The sequence below is a fragment of the Paroedura picta genome, chromosome 13 (assembly GCF_049243985.1).
Source record: "Paroedura picta isolate Pp20150507F chromosome 13, Ppicta_v3.0, whole genome shotgun sequence".
In the NCBI taxonomy this organism is placed as follows: Eukaryota; Metazoa; Chordata; class Lepidosauria; order Squamata; family Gekkonidae; genus Paroedura; species Paroedura picta.
The window spans coordinates 5,089,176-5,105,259 of NC_135381.1; the positions used below are offsets into that span (position 1 = coordinate 5,089,176).

Genomic DNA, 16,084 nt, shown 5'->3' on the forward strand with positions numbered 1-16,084 from the left:
GGCAATAAAAATGTTAAGGTTAGTGATTAATGGCAGACGCTTCCCCAGTTGTGGAAAGCGGTAATTAAAAGGGACATTTTGCTAGTCCCATTCTCTCCACCCTGCTACTTCAGGCCAATATGGCCCCAATTCAGGCAACCAGCTGGAAGCAGCCTGCACGGTCAGGTTAAAATGGTGGGTAGGCAGAGAACTGACCTTACTCCTTCTTGCCTCCCACTGCCTCCCGAGCAGCCCCATCGTCTTCTGTCTTCGGCCGGTTGCCTCTCTTAGAGAGGGTTCGTGCCCTCAGGGCTCCCGAGAGGGAAGACACATGAGAGTCTGCAGGCGCGAAGAGGGCTGCGGGAGGAGGTCGCTTGGCTGGTGTGGCCAGGAAGGGGGGCCTGTTATGGGTGGTGGTCCGATGGCCTAGGTGGGCAGGGAGCTTTGTGAGGTCAGGGACGGGGGGCTGGGCTTCCTTGTGACTCAACAAAGAGCACGGACAGCCCTCTGTCCAGAGGCATCCGCCTTCTCCAGAGGAACTGACCTCTGTAGCCGGGAGAGGAGCTGGAATTCCAGGGGATCCTCAGGACCCACCTGGAGGCTGGCGTCAAGGCCAAAGGCCATGGAGGATGGTGAAATGGCACTCAGCTGCAGTGCTCCTCAGTGCCAACAGAGGGCATCAGCCCCTGCCATGGATCAGCTGAGTCTTGTCATTACGGCCACTAGAGGGTCCAAGCCCTGCATGACTGTGGCTCTCGCAGAGCTCTGCTGATTCCCAGGGGCCAGGAGAAGCTCTCCCAAGAAGTTAAATGGCCCGTCCCCACAGCTGATCCCCATCGGTCACCTACAGCACCCAGGCATAGCAATGATGCCTTCAATAACTGGCAGCCTGCCCAGGGTGATTTGGAGGGTAGGGAGGACAAGGACACAATTTTCTCTTCTGGGGAAAGACCAGAAGACATCAGGCTATGCTTTGAATTCGCCCCCAACTCCATGGTGTAATCGCAACATTTCAGAGGTGAATCCTAGAGCATTTCTCCAATGTAATGACGCCATTTCCGGTTTTCCACTGGCGACTCCTTCTCCCCATTCCCCCCCCCCTCCACACTCACACACACCCTAGACTGGGAACAAGCCATCTTGTGGAAACCTCCCCAAAAATACAGCCTTCCAAATGGTCCTTCTGCACAGGCCTGGATTTCCCCCCTAGGCTTTCAGTCACTCCCGGAATCTCTGTAGAAGGTTTGTTCTTCCGACGAATCCCTCGTCTTTCCAGCTAGTCGAGTTAGCAGGGCGTCCCTCTCTGTCCTCGGGAAACAACTCACCTGCTGGCGTAACTGGCTGGGTTGCTAGAGGCAGAGCGATCGATTTGGCTCGCCTGAAGGAATCAGTGCACATCAGTCCTGGCCCCGGAGAGGACCGTCACGGTTGCAAGCCCTCTAGCTCCTTTGCACACCTTCTTTCTGTCTCTGAGCATGATGGGTCGTGACCCTTGTCTGGGCTGCGGAGCCGCGCCTGCCAGGCCATGAAGCAACAGAATCTGTCATTTTCTGGAACTGCTCTTGCCTAGAGATCAGGGGTTGACAATCCCCTTGTAAGGCTGGAGATGTGCTGGCAGGGGCTCCTGGGAATTGTGGTCCATGAACATCTGGAGGACCACAGGTTGACAAACCCTGACCTATAGAACAAAGTCTGCGTCCAGGAGCAGAAGAAGCATTTGCATGCACCCAAATGCTTATACCCCAAATTAGACTTTGTGGCTCACTGGACTCACACTCTGTCCTCTAGCTCGGTCTTGTCCAACCTCAGAAGCTAAGCAGGGTCACGCCTGGTTGGTGGTACTTGGATGGGAGACGCCCCAAAGGAGTCCGGGGTCACTATGCAGAGGCAGACAATGGCCCACAACCTCTGGACGCCTCTTGTCTCAAAGACCCAACTTGGCCACGTTAGTCAGCCGCGAACCGACAACACTTTCCGCCACCAACACCGTCCTTCGTTGAACCGGCAAGGTGATGAAGGGCCCTGTTATTAAGCGAAGGCTCATCTCCCCCGGATCAATCAAGGGTTCCCATCATGATCTGGATCTCTAAGCAAACAGCCACCTTGTCCGCGTACCTTTGGAGCCCCCGGTCTACGCCCTCCCGCAGGCCAGGAGACTGGCTTCTCCGCTGGGCAGGGCGACCGTCTCCAAAAGCATCTGGGCACACCCAGGAGGAATGAGCAGCATCCAAACAGGCCCCGGCAGCTGGCCCAGGGCCTCCGTAAGAAGGAGAAGAGGGGAAAGGTGTATGTTATGCTAAATGATTCATAGATACCGAAAGGCCAAAGCCAGGAGCTCACTGGAGGGACTTCAGTTGAGTATAATGCTATGGATTCCCCCCTCCAAAGCAGCCCTTTTCTCCAGGGGAACTGATCTTGGTTGCCTAGAGATGAGCTACAATTCCAGGGAATCCCCAGGCCCCACCTGGAGGCTGGCACCTTAGAGGGAAAGGTCCAAATATATGTGACTTATTTCCATGCCCTGAAATGCTTCATCTGCCCATCACCATGCCTCTCTTAAAGAGACAGGACAATTTCCGCCCCCCTTCCAGGTAGCTGGAATGATCCTTGGCTCAGCTTCCTCCCGCCTCCCGGCCCAGCGGCTGCCTAATTCTTTACAGAGACGCTGCAGAGCTGCCGAACCCGGGATATCGAATGTAGGCGGCTCTAGCTGCATAACGGGAGGGGGAGGAGAGATCAAGGGAGGACTCCCCAGCGCCCAGCCCTGAAAAGAATTATAACTCAATTAAGGGCTTCTGCGGTCTGTCACAGAGCGTTCCGGGTTATTACGGCTTTCGTGCAGCAGGCCCGGTCGGCTTCCTGGCTTCTCATCCCATGGATGTTTCTGGAGGAGGCCAAGTTTATGAAGACCTTGCTTCCACCCTGAAACCTCCGGCTTAGGAAGTGCTGAAGCTCACAAGAACTGCGGTGTGCACGATTGCACCGAGTATGGGGAATGCCCTGCAGGGGGCATCGGAGGAGATGTATGGTTAGCATATTTAGATCAAGAACATCCTGGTATTTGTCTCTCAATGGCTACTAGCCCTTGTGACTATGGGGGACCTCCATGTTCAGACAACCTTAGCCTCTCAATCCCAGAGCCAGGAGGCAACATGAGGGGAAGGCCTAGGCCTCCCTGCCCTGTTGTTTGGCCACTGTGTAAAGCAGGAGGCTGGACGGGATGGGCCACTGATATGATCCAACAGGGCTCTTCTTATGTTATTAGGAAGGCCTTGGGCTCTCTGCCCTGTTGCAGGCCCTCCAAAGGAACTGGTTGGCCCCTGTGTGAGACAGGAGGCTGGACTAGATGGACCTCTGGTCTGATCCAGCAGGACTCTTCTCGTGTTCTTAGGAAGGCCTCGGGCCTCTCTGCCCCATTGTTGACCCTCAGGAGGAACTGGGGGAGACAGGATGTTCGACTAGATGGACCACAGGTCTGATCCAGCAGGGTTTGTCTTAGCTTCTTGGGAAGGCCTTGGCCCTCTTGTTGGCCCTCCAGAGGAATGGGTTGGTCACTAAGTGGGACAGGATGCGGGACTAGATGGACCCTCCCTGGTTTGATCCAGCAGGGCTCCTCATGTTTTCAACTGGGAAGTGACACAGATGGGATGGTTAACAACTCCTTTCTCCAGCCCTGGGGCCCCAGTCCACAAATTGTTGACAAGGTGTTCCCAGAAGGCAGAACTGAAGGTAGAGTTGCAAAACCCACACAAAAACGGAGGGAGAGAGAGAGAGAGAGAGAGAGAGAGAGAGAGAGAGAGAGAGAGAGAGAGAGAGAGAGAGAAAGAAAGAAAGAAAGAAAGAAAGAAAGAAAGAAAGAAAGAAAGAAAGAAAGAAAGAAAGAAAGAAAGAAAGAAAGAAAGAAAGAAAGAAAGAAAGAAAGAAAGAAAGATGGGGTCTCTTCTTGCTAAGCAGGGACTGTTTCATGTCTCTAGTCTCTCCCTGGGATTTGTATTTGTTTGCCAAGAAGTGACCAGAGCACAATATTTGGCAATCAAGGCTCTCGACTTTATTGTTTTTTGCTTCCAAAGTTCCTTCTCCTCTCCAGCGACTTTCATGAAAGGAACGGCCTTCCGAATCCTCACCCTCAACCGTCTCTTTGCCTTCCCCTCATGCAACTTAGGCCTCCTCTCTGTCTGCATTCAGAATCGCGGGACAATATGGTTTAGAGACTTAAAATCCAGCCCTCTGATCACAATGGCAAGCACCCCCACTGTGGCATAACGTTACCCTCCGGTCCTTTTTATTATGGGTTTCGGTAATTGTTGTTATTTTTTCGCCCAGTGGGTGTTTTATTTTTTTAATTTTTTTTAAAAAAAGAAACCAATAAAGAGACGGCATCTTTAAATTAGAAGTAGCCCAATAATGAATCGTGGGCAGCGAAAAGCCTAATGCTGTATTATGGAAGGGAGAGGAGTTTAATCTAATTTGGTTCGAGGGCATCTGTCCGTGGCGTTGTTTCCCGGACTGTGGGAAGGGAGGCAAAGGACCGCTCCAGTGAATGGCCTTCCCTCGGCTACGAGCAGTGGGGAGTCTCTAAGCCGCCAGTGATCCGAAGCCAGGCCATGAAAGGGGGATTAAAGACCATGTTCTGATTTGCAATTCACACCGAGGCACCCCGTGGAACCTTTGGTAATATTTCAAACCCCCATTTCGGAGAAAGCACCCTCTAAAAAACAAACAAAAAAGCTGCCCAAATTGTATTAGAGCAGCGCTAGACAATCCATTCATCCGTTTATGATGTGCGCGCGAGGGGGGGGGGCGTGTTGCTTTGTCTTACCGGGGTGCGCTTCGTTTGGGGAGGGGGGGGCTGGAGCTTTTTGCGAGCACCGACGGTTGGTTGGTTGGTCGTTCTGCCGTTTGGAACCAATATACGGCCTTAAAACTTTTGTGCCTAATTTTGCACTTCTCCCCTTCCTCAAAAAGAAACCAGGGATTCCCAGAATTCATGTTCTTCTGAAGAACCGGGCTGGACTGAGAGGGAAGGAAGAGGAAGAGCAATCCCTTGCAATTGGGTTTCTTTTAGGGAAACGGGCAAACGACAGCTACGCCGGCCACCTAGGAGACCGGCAAGTTAAATATTCCAAAGTTGGCATTGCGTGTAAAATTTAAGCGGGAGGAACCAAACAAAAGGTCTCACCATTCGGGGTCATTCTTTCTTTGTGCGAGTGGGTCTTGAAAACCAATGGGGCGTGAGCCAGAGAAAAGGTAAACCTGCCGGGCCCCCATTGAAATCTGTGCGACTGGCGCAGTTGTGCACCAAACCTCTTCGGTTTGGGCGCACCCAACATACTCTGGAGCGGTGAGCTTCAGGTCTGCTTGCGTTGCCCCTGTTGACAAGGGAAGTAAATTGCCAGAGAATTCTCCCATGTGAGGTCCATACAGTCGGACAACTATTTTTTTAAAGTTAGGACCAACAAAACCCACCCTTGATACTTTTAAATTACTTTTGTATTACAAAAAAACTTGGAGGGGAAGGGGTCAGGCTAGGATGCATTAAAAGCTGCTGTTTCTCTTTCAGTAATATCCTAGAGTTTTTAGACTGTCTTGTCCCTCAAAGTAGCTTGGTTTCAGCTGGGCATTAGGAAACATATTCCGAAATCTACAGTGCGTCGATCGCCTTTGAACTCTTTAAATAGATCATTTTGTAGCCTGCTTTTCCTGCTGGAGCATCTCGGGAGAATGATTTGGGCTTCCTTTAATCCCATTTTATTATTTATTTATTTATTTATTACAAAAAGAAAGAGACAGAGAACGAAAACCAGCAACCTGGCCTCGGGATGTAAATATCCGTTCAATGGAACACGGAGGAAGGGGCTACGACTTTGATTTTTCTTGCCATTACCCCAAATCAAAGTATTTGACTCTGCGTTCGCCCCTGTAGATTACGCCGTTCAAATTGGCCGTGATATATTCTTTTCTCAAAACCTTTCTCTCCTTTTTTTTTATGCTGCGTTCTGCCACAAAAAAAAGATTTTAGTAACACTTTCCAGTGATGACATTCATTATTCGTTTGAAAACGTCGCTTCGGGAAGCAAATTTCGAGGTAACTACGGCGGGTTCTGCCTAATTTGTAAGGGATGCGGGGCAGGGGTGGGGGAGAGATGCCGGGAAGAACGCCTCTTTCGGTGTGAGTTGCCGCGTTATTTGAAATCATGTTTAATTATAAAGTTTCATTAAAAACCTTTGCTCCAAATTTTTAGAGGCCTAATAAGATTTCCATTAATTTCAAGATATCGCTATTCCCACAAGGGGCCCTGTGCTTTCCTCGCCCCCCCTCCCCTTTCATCCATGGTTAAATATGTAAATAAAATGTGTAAAGTCACTCTTCAAAGAAGACAAAAGAAAAAAAGAGCCGAGGGAAAAGACAGCCATAAAATTCTTTCCCAATTCTCCATAACGTTTGCCAGAGGGGGGGTTGAGACCAGCTTGGGTCTACCAGCAGGGGTGCTGAGTTGTTCTATACAATCACACATCTCAAATCCCACACGCAGGGGGTAAGGAGAGAGAGAGAGGGGAAAAAAAATAATAAAATATCTTTTCAGCTGGAACCATCAAAAGACTCTTTTCATTTATTAGTTACAGAGTCCTTTTCCAGTTGCTGATTTCTCATCATTTTCTTTCTCTCCCCTTTCTGCCATTGTGCTCTATTTGCTAGCTGCTGATTCCTGTGGCATTTATTATTATTATTATTATTATTTTCTTTTTTTAAACCCACATTTTTTTGAAACAGACCTCTCTGCACGAGAGGGTTGCCTGCTCTTTGTTTTGTTTTTGTTCTTTTCTCTCCTTCGCTAGAACCGTAGAAACAGAGGAAAACACAACTCAGCGAGAGCCGAAGAATATTCGCTGTAATAAACAACCAACCAGGCTGGGCGGGTGTTGGAGGGCAAGGGAAGGAATCCACTGGAAGATAAAACTCCTACCAAACAATACGTGTTTGTGTCGTGTATGTGCAGCTGTCCTATATCTCATAACACGGCCTCTTTCCTTCTAGGCAAAGAAGAAGAACACGAGAAACAAGTTGTTTGTATCGATATAAATCTTCCCTGTTTAGGGGGGGAACTTTCGTTTAGTGTTTTCCTCTTCTTCCAACTTGGAAAAATAATAGTGATAGATATGCCCAGCCTGCAATCACAGCATATCTGAATGTACCGCAGATATCCTCTTTGTGGACTCAGTTTCCAAAAGCGGAGTTGAGGCCTTCCCACCCACCAGGCCCAGCTGAGTTCCACCCAGGGCACATATGTATTCTGGGAAAAACACAAATGGCTTAATAAAGAAGAGAAATCCTCTGTTGACTCACTGCAGGCCATGTCTCACTATATATGTATATGAATGACAATCTACATTCACTGAATATTGATACGCACCAAGTGGTAACGTAGCCCTTGGTTCAACTGTGTGTTTTTTCTGCCGACAACTGGGAGGGCGGGGGGGGGGAGATATCTAGCATATTTTTTCACCTCATTAGAAATCCAAGGCAGTGCCAGGAGACTGAGAAGCAGGAGAAGCAATATGGTGATATGGTTAAAACTGCCTTTTTCAATTTTTTTACCATGGAGGAGCCCCTAAAATAATGTTTGAGGCCCAGAAGAGGCCACACCTCCCTGCCACGCCCCCAGAAGTTACATGTCAGCCAAAGTGATATCATCACCCACGTTAACAGGCAGGATTGAAAAAGACTGAGGGGGAAGATACGGGGGTGGTTTAAGGTGTCAGTAGGCATGCAGGCTCTGCCACCTCCCTGGTGCAGAAAACCACAAGAGAACTCACTCATGATCCGGAGGGGGGAGGGGGAGTAATGGAAGCAGCTGGGTGAGCCTTGGGCTAACCATGCCCTCTCAGCCTACTCTACCTCATAGGGTTGTTGTGAGGACAAAATGGAGGAGAGAAGAAGGATGTTAGCTGCTTTGAGTCCCCGTTGGGGTAAAAGGAGGGATATAAGTAAAGTAAATAAATAAGCGTCTCTTTTCTATTTGGCCGGACAACAGACAAAGAAGAGTTGGCTCTACCCAAAGGAGTCTCAACGTGGTTTACAATAGCCTTCCCTTCCTCTCCCTACAGGCTTCAGGTGTCTCAAAGCAGGCGACAATCACCTTTCCTTCCTCTCCCCACAACGGACAGCCTTGCGATGTAGGAGGGGCTTAGAGAGTTCTGAGAGAACTGTGACTAGCCCAAGGTCACCCAGCTGGCTGCATGCGCAGGAGTGAGTGAGACAAACCCACTTCCCCAGATCAGAGGCTGCAGCTTTTCTCCACCACACCGCGCTGGCCATAGAGAGGCCTGGTTTGAACTGATGCACACAAGCTCGCCTATGGAACATCGCACAAGCTCAGGGCTGTCTTTCAACCGTGTTCCGGGCCTCTAAAAGCAGCATTTGCATCCCAGATCTCGATAGCCTAGGCTGGCCACCTTCACACCTGGGGCAGCACAACTGAAACAAGACACCAAACCTGCACAAAGTTGGCAAGGCCCATTGCTTCTCCATCATCTCGCTGACAACCCGTTTACTGAGTGTTGACAAGCAAGACTGTGGCGAGCCGGTTCTCTTGGAAGACAGCTGCCCATATTCAGTAGGCCACGGAGGCGGCAGTTAATGCCGGAAGGGGTGCTGTTCATGTGTAAGCAAACGATGTCTAAAAGGATAAGAAAAAGAAAAAGGCTGCAGGAGAGAGAATAAGGAAGTACGTGGATTTACAGCAGACTTTCTCGACTTTTAAAATCATTGAGAACATCCTTCGGGCATCGAGAAACCCCAGAAGCAGCGCAATCGTGCAGAATATAGTTGGGAAGCAGAGCTGTGGACACGCCCACCTGGGGCCCCTCCCCTTCCCACCCCCTCCAGGCCCATCATTGGCCAATTTGGGGGAGAGTAGGGTAGGTCATCCCTCCCTCCCTCCACCTATCCAAACAACCATCCCTCCATCCCTCCAGCCATCCAACTGTCTAGCTCCTCTTTCTCTTTCCAGGAACCGTTTCACTTTCGTTCATGATATTTCAGAGGATTTAAGTGAATTACGGAAGCCCCGCCGGCTCCTTTTCTTGAGTTTGGTCTCTGCATCTTTCGCGAGGCTCCCTCTCCAGCTGCCATCACAGCTCCCATCCTGCAAACAGAAGAGGCAGCAAAGATGCTGAGCCAACTGGATTTTATGAGCCTCTCAACCAGGCATTTATGGCCCCTGCAGTAAAATGCACCCTACTCAAACGCTTGTGATTAACCGCCCTGTCTCTGTGACGGAGAATCCCCTTCTGCTCCTTCCCCCGCCCCCTCCTCAAAGGAAAAGAATTCCAAGAGGCACCCCAAGGGCTTACTTTGAAATCCACCCAGCCCTCCTCACCTTCCCAGGACTTCGCTCAGAAACTCCTTTCCAGTGTCTTGTTTTCAGATCCAGAAGACCTGAAAGAATGTTGAAGGATACAGAGTCTTGGAGCGCGCACAGAGTGCTTTTTCTCCTGCAGAAAGAGGAAGGCCTAATTTCCAGCAATGGTGGCGTTGGTGCATTACGTACTTGCATAGCTCTTTCAGTGTTCAAAATGATGCACACACTTCTGGACAAGTGGGAGCGATGTAATGCTGAATGTCAGATGTCTGGGGAGAGCCGGGTTCGAATCCTCACTCATTCTCTCTCATTCTAATCTCTTGTAATGGGGTAAAACCAATAAAGGAAGAGCTGTATATGCTGCTCAGAGTTCCCCAGAAGAAAGTTGGGATCAAAACGTTAAAAAATATATTGAAACTCACACAACAACCCTCTAAGGTAGGCCCTTGTTAGCCGGTGGGGGGCTAAAGCTGAGAGGGGGCTTGCCTAAAGGACAGAGAGTTAATTTCTCGCCTCACTAACACCTGCTTTTGTACATGTCCTGACTTCATAGGCCCACATCAGAATTTCTCGGCAGCCTGAAAGAAGAGGACTATTATCTGATAAAAGGACATTTTCTGTCTGATCCATTTCGGTTTTTGGCATCCTGTTTCACTGGCAGCTTTGTGTATTTTGCATTTTATCAATAGGTATTTCAAAAACCAGAGATCTGAAGTGCGGCCTGGAATGTGTCAAGGCTAAGGCCTACGACTATAAGGTGCACATGATATTTTTGGCCTGTGAGCTTTCTGTGTGTTTTTGACCTTAATTCTTTTTAAAGCCACACAACAGTAAATGTTTATGCAATTTGCTAACCTGTTGTCTAAATAGTACAGACATTCAGGCTTTCGGGTCCCAGCTAATTCCAGTTTTCTGGGTTTTCTATCACTAACATTTGAACTCGGGACCTCACTGATTGCAGATCCGTCTGGACGTTCCAGTTATTGCCTATCCCAGAATGGCTTCTGAAGGCCTCATTTCAGGCAGGGTGAGGTCTATCCAGCTACGTTTCATGACCAGGAATTCAGCCCTAAAAGACAGAGAATAATAAGCATATGGGCAGGGTAGTGTAGTGGTTAGAGCCCATGGTCTGGAATTTGTTGAACATTTATCAGGCGAGATGACCGTATATGGTCATATTGACCTGCCCCTCCCTCCCCAAATGGCCAATGATGGGCCTGGAGGGGGTGGGAAGGGGAGGGCCCTAGGTGGGGATGTACATGGCTGTACTTCTCAACTATATTCTGCAACATCGCACCACATCTGGGGGTCCTGGAAGCCTGAGGAATGTTACAGGGGTTTCTCAATAGCAAAACAGTGAAGAATGGTTGGCATAAGACCGATGAAGTTTTATTCAATGCGGAAGCATTCATGCACATGCCTGTTTCATCAGCACATGCGTCCTCAGTGCGTGCACGCACCATCCTACCATGAGTTTCTTTTAATGAACATCTGGATATTCCAGTTGTATACAACAAATATAACAGGGCCCAGTCAGAGTCCCGGGATACCTTTAAGCCCAACCAAGTTTGATTCCAGGCGGAAGCTTTCGTGAGCACGGCCCCTTCCTCCCACAAACGCTTCCACCTCGAAGAAAACTTTGCCGGTCGTAAAGGCGTCCCTGGACTCAAGGAATCCAGCCACTTCTGGACCGGCGGCCATGCCAAACAGAAGCAGGGCGGTCCAAAGAGTTCCTTTCCCCAGAACGAAATTATTTCAAGCCCGGACAGAAAGCAAAACCCTTTAGGCCAGGGGTAGTCAACCTGTGGTCCTCCAGATGTTCATGGACTACAATTCCCATGAGCCCCTGCCAGCAAATGCTGGCAGGGGCTCATGGGAATTGTAGTCCATGAACATCTGGAGGACCACAGGTTGACTACCCCTGCTTTAGGCTACTTCCACTGCCAATCTCAAGTTTTGATGGGGTCTAAAAGTTTTGAGGCTTTAGCCGCCTTCTGGCCTGTGACCTTAGCCGTAAACTCAGCTTGACTTGTCACCCCGTCTTTTGGCTGGTTTCATTGCCAATCTCAAGTTTCGAGAGGGGCTCAAAGTTTTCAAGTTTCATCTGGCTTCAGGCCCGGGACCTTCACCATAAACTCGACATGGTGGAATGAAAAAAGGGAGCGAGGAAGCGGAACTTTTCCCATTGCGGTGCTTTGGAAGGCACAACCCGAACCATCACAGGGGCTGGGACCCAAAGGGATGGGACGGCTTTCTGGGTTGGGAAAAAAAACCACCCAGCCAGCCAGCCAGCCAAGTTTCCACGTCTTTTGGGGAGGGTCCCCAGAACCCGAGCGGGAGGGGGAGGCAGGGAGGCAGGGAGGGGGGGGCGAGGCGAGAAGCCCAGCCCCCCGCCCAGCCCAGCCCAGCCCCCCGGGCTTCTTGGGCTCGCCGGAGCCGCAGGGTTCCGGCCGGAGGTGGGGGGCTCGTCGTCGCTACCCAAAGAGGCGGGCTCGGCGGCGTCGCGGCGCCGGATTGGGAAGGCCATCGGCGCGGCGCTCTGCTGCACCTTTTCTCATGCAAAGCGGGCGTCGTCGGGGAGGCGGATCCCGGGCCAGGTCCGCCGCTGTCTCTCTGCCTCGGCGTGCGGGGCGCTGAAAAGCCGTCGCTGCTCCTGCTGCTGCTGCTGCTGCTGCTGCTGCTGCTCCTGCGCGCGTCTGGAGCGATCCCCGCTTTTGCGCGCCCTGTGCCGCCGCCGCCGCCGCGGCTGGACCCCGACGCCCCGCGCGTTGCCAACCCGGCTCCCGGCACCGTCGGGGTCTGCGACGGGGCCGGGGGTCGCTTCGGAGCTCGCTTTGGGATTTGCCGGGATCGGAGAAAGGCCGCCACCTCAAACCCTCGGCCGCTTGGAGAAGCCAAGAAAGTCTGCAGCGCGGGACTGGGGGGGGGAGGGGGGCGTCCGACGGCGCGCACGCTGCCCGCCCGAGCCGAGCTCCGCCGTCGCCCAACTTTGGCCGGCAGCGGAGAGCAGAGGCGTCCCGGGAGAGCCCTTCGCGACGGCGGCGGGGAAGGTGGAGGAGGAGGACCGCGGGAGTAGCTCCGCGCTGGTGCCGTAAGTTTGCCGGGGGATGGCGAGGGGGGTCCCGCTGCCCGCCTGCCCCCCGGCCCTGGCTCCCGCGGCAACGGACCGAGATGGACTTCGGCGGCCAGATTGCGACTCGCCCCGATCCTAGACGGAGCTGAAAGCGAGGGGGATTTGGGGAAGGTGGAGGAGTTGGAGGGGCTTGCTATGGTCCTGCTGCCCCCTGTCGAGTGGATCGGGTCGGACCCCATGGCGGGGCGACCCCTGCTGAGCTGATCCCGGGCTGCTTCCTGTCCGGGGTGGGGTGGGGTGGGGTGGGGGGACGCCCCGGGGGTCTTCTCCCCAGTGTTGCTTTGGAGAGGGCTAAGCGACCATGGATGCCCCCGGCGGGCGCTCCAAGCAGACCCTGGGGCTCCTCCTGCAACTGGTGTGCACCTGCCTGGGCATCAGCTCCATGGACCTCGACCGGCCGGGGGATGGGCGCTGCCAGCCCATCGAGATCCCCATGTGCAAAGAGATCGGCTACAACATGACCCGCATGCCCAACCTGATGGGCCACGAGGACCAGCGCGAGGCGGCCATCCAGCTGCACGAGTTCGCCCCCCTGGTGGAGTACGGTTGCCACGGCCACCTGAAGTTCTTCCTGTGCTCCCTCTACGCCCCCATGTGCACGGAGCAGGTCTCCGCCCCCATCCCGGCCTGCCGGGTGATGTGTGAGCAGGCCCGCCTCAAGTGCTCGCCCATCATGGAGCAGTTCACCTTCAAGTGGCCCGACTCGCTGGACTGCGCCAAGCTGCCCAACAAGAACGACCCCAACTACTTGTGCATGGAGGCCCCCAACAACGGGTCGGAAGAGCCGCCCCGGGGATCGGGCATGTTGCCCCCCATCTTCCGGCCCCAGAGGCCCCCCGTGGCCGGGCACGACCCGCAGCCGCCGAAGGACGGGCTGGGAGGGGCGGCCTGCGAGAACCCGGGCAAGTTCCACTACGTGGAGAAGAGCGCCTCTTGCGCCCCGCTGTGCGCCCCCGGGGTGGACGTCTACTGGAGCCGCGAGGACAAGCGCTTCACCGTCGTCTGGATCGCCGTCTGGTCCGTCCTCTGCTTCTTCTCCAGCGCCTTCACCGTCCTCACGTTCCTGATCGACCCGCAGCGCTTCAAGTACCCGGAGAGGCCCATCATCTTCCTCTCCATGTGCTACTGCGTCTACTCGCTGGGCTACATCATCCGCCTCTTTGCCGGGGCGGAGAGCGTCGCCTGCGACCGGGACAGCGGGCAACTCTACGTCATCCAGGAAGGCCTGGAGAGCACCGGCTGCACCCTGGTCTTCCTCGTCCTGTACTATTTCGGCATGGCCAGCTCCCTTTGGTGGGTGATCTTGACTCTCACTTGGTTCCTGGCGGCCGGGAAGAAATGGGGCCACGAAGCCATCGAGGCCAACAGCAGCTACTTCCACCTGGCCGCCTGGGCTGTCCCGGCCGTGAAGACCATCATGATCCTGGTGATGCGGAGGGTGGCCGGGGACGAGCTGACGGGTTTGTGCTACGTGGGGAGCATGGATGTGGTCGCCTTGACGGGCTTCGTCCTGGTCCCCTTGGCTTGCTACCTGGTCGTAGGGACCTCGTTCATCCTCTCCGGCTTCGTGGCCCTTTTCCACATCAGGAGGGTCATGAAAACCGGCGGGGAAAACACCGACAAGCTGGAGAAGCTCATGGTCCGGATCGGGGTCTTCTCCGTCTTGTACACGGTGCCGGCCACCTGCGTCATTGCGTGCTATTTTTACGAGCGGTTGAACATGGATTACTGGAAGGCCTTGGCCGCGCAGCAGAAGTGTACGGTGAACGACCAGACGAAGCAGCCGGACTGCGCCCTGAGCGGCTCCATCCCGGCCATCGAGATTTTCATGGTCAAGGTCTTCATGCTGCTGGTGGTGGGCATCACCAGCGGCATGTGGATCTGGACCTCCAAAACCCTCCAGTCCTGGCAGGGCGTCTGCAGCCGGAGGCTCAAGAAGAGGACGCGGAGGAAGCCGGCCAGCGTGATCGCGAGCGGGGGACTTTACAAAAAGCCCCAGCAGCTGCCCAAAGTCCGCCACGCGAAATATGAGTCTGCGCTGCAGCCCCCCACCTGCGTGTGAGCAGAATGCGTAATGCAGCCGCGTCACTCGCCTCGAGAAACTCCCATGCGTGCTCGCCGTAGCAGTCAGGAATAATACTAATTAATTAATTGCGCGTTTTAAAAATACCATTTTTGGCCCGGCAAACAGATGGCAAATTAAAGAGGAGAAATTAAGACTGAACGTCGAGGCCTGGAGCTCAAAACAAACGGTTATACTTAGGGGAAAGCTGTTGGGGGGCGGGGGGAGAGGAAGGGAAACTCAATAAAAGCCCCCCCCCGCCGCCCTTTCCCTTTTGGTACTAATTTGTTTAAAATGCTCTTTTCAGCCCCTGGTGTTAAAAAAAATGGTGTGTAATATTTTTGTATGTACACTAAAGATGGTTTTGGCATTAGCTTTTTAACTAGGTTTGAGTTTTAAAAGATCCTGAAAGAGATTGTGAGTTCCTTTTTAGGTAAGTTGGCCTTTGAGAGAGGCCGTCGGTGTATCCTCTTCGGAAACAATTTCAGTCCTAACGTACAAAATCCTTCACCAGATGTTTCTCATCCTACCTATGGGGTACGGACCCTCTGAATGCAGGTGCCATCCCTGTAGATTGCTGATATTCCTTAACCGGGGGAAAAAAGTCATCTTCTGATCCAAACTTGGAAAAATTACAATAATATACAGTAGTTTTCCCTCTTCTCCCCCCCCCCCCACCCTCCGCAACATGAAACAAGGAGTTTGTTATACATAAAGATGACAAAAGGGACCCCTTGACAAAAGAAGGGAGGGGGGTCTAGTCCTTAGAAACCCTTCAGTGCTACATTTTGTGGCTTTTTAATGGAAATCAGACACATTTGGACTGATTTGTGGAAAAAGAAAAGGCAGGGGGAGGGGGATCCGCTGAAAAGAACCCGAAGGGGGCTTATTGACTCTTTCAATTGTTAAACAAATTCTGGGGATGAATAGATCAAGAAAGCACTCGATTGTTTTGTTTTTTTCTTCTTCCAATTTTTGCGACCCACGAGGGAGACTTCCCTCTGCAGGAGAGGTGCAAAGTTACTGGGGTGTGTGTTTGTGTGCGGAAAAGAGGGTGCATGCTTGTGTATATATAAATATATATATATATATACAAATATATTATATATATTTGTAATATACAACTATTTTTCATGCTCTGTTATTTTATTTAAAAAAATAAACTATGGCCTTTAGTTTGCTGATAAAGGTAAAAGTGTCCTCCGTTTAGCATCACGATGGAGTCTGTCGTCCGCTTTGCAGCTGTGGGTTTTTTTTTAAAGTGCTAAGGAGTTCTTTGAAGGAACCTTGGGGATTGACCTCTTCTAAGGTCAGGGTGGAACAATTAACGCTCTCTCCCCCCACCCAAACAGAGTGGCTTGGTTTCCCAGTCACCCCAGGAGTGAGGTGTGGAAGGGGGCAGGGAGCTCCCCATGCGTGGGGAACAACCCCAGTGTGGCTAGGTTCATAGAGTAAAATCATAGAATAGAATCATGCCATTGGAAGGGACCTCCAGGGTCATCTAGTCTGACCCCCTGCAGAAGGAAGGACATTCACAAATCCCGGCCC

General features: G+C 52.2%; 1 protein-coding gene across 1 annotated transcript; it reads left to right on the forward strand.

Annotated features, from left to right (window-relative positions):
* The first annotated feature begins 12,771 nt into the window (after positions 1–12,771).
* On the forward strand, positions 12,772–15,724 carry FZD10 (frizzled class receptor 10). Its single transcript, XM_077308148.1, has one exon. The coding sequence runs from the start codon at positions 12,776–12,778 to the stop codon at positions 14,534–14,536; it is 1,761 nt and encodes a 586-aa protein (XP_077164263.1). The 5' UTR covers positions 12,772–12,775; the 3' UTR covers positions 14,537–15,724.
* Positions 15,725–16,084: the final 360 nt, after the last annotated feature.

Excerpts from the sequence above, each read along its gene's own strand:
- FZD10 (XM_077308148.1), top strand. The coding sequence starts at position 12,776 with ATGGATGCCCCCGGCGGGCGCTCCAAGCAGACCCTGGGGCTCCTCCTG.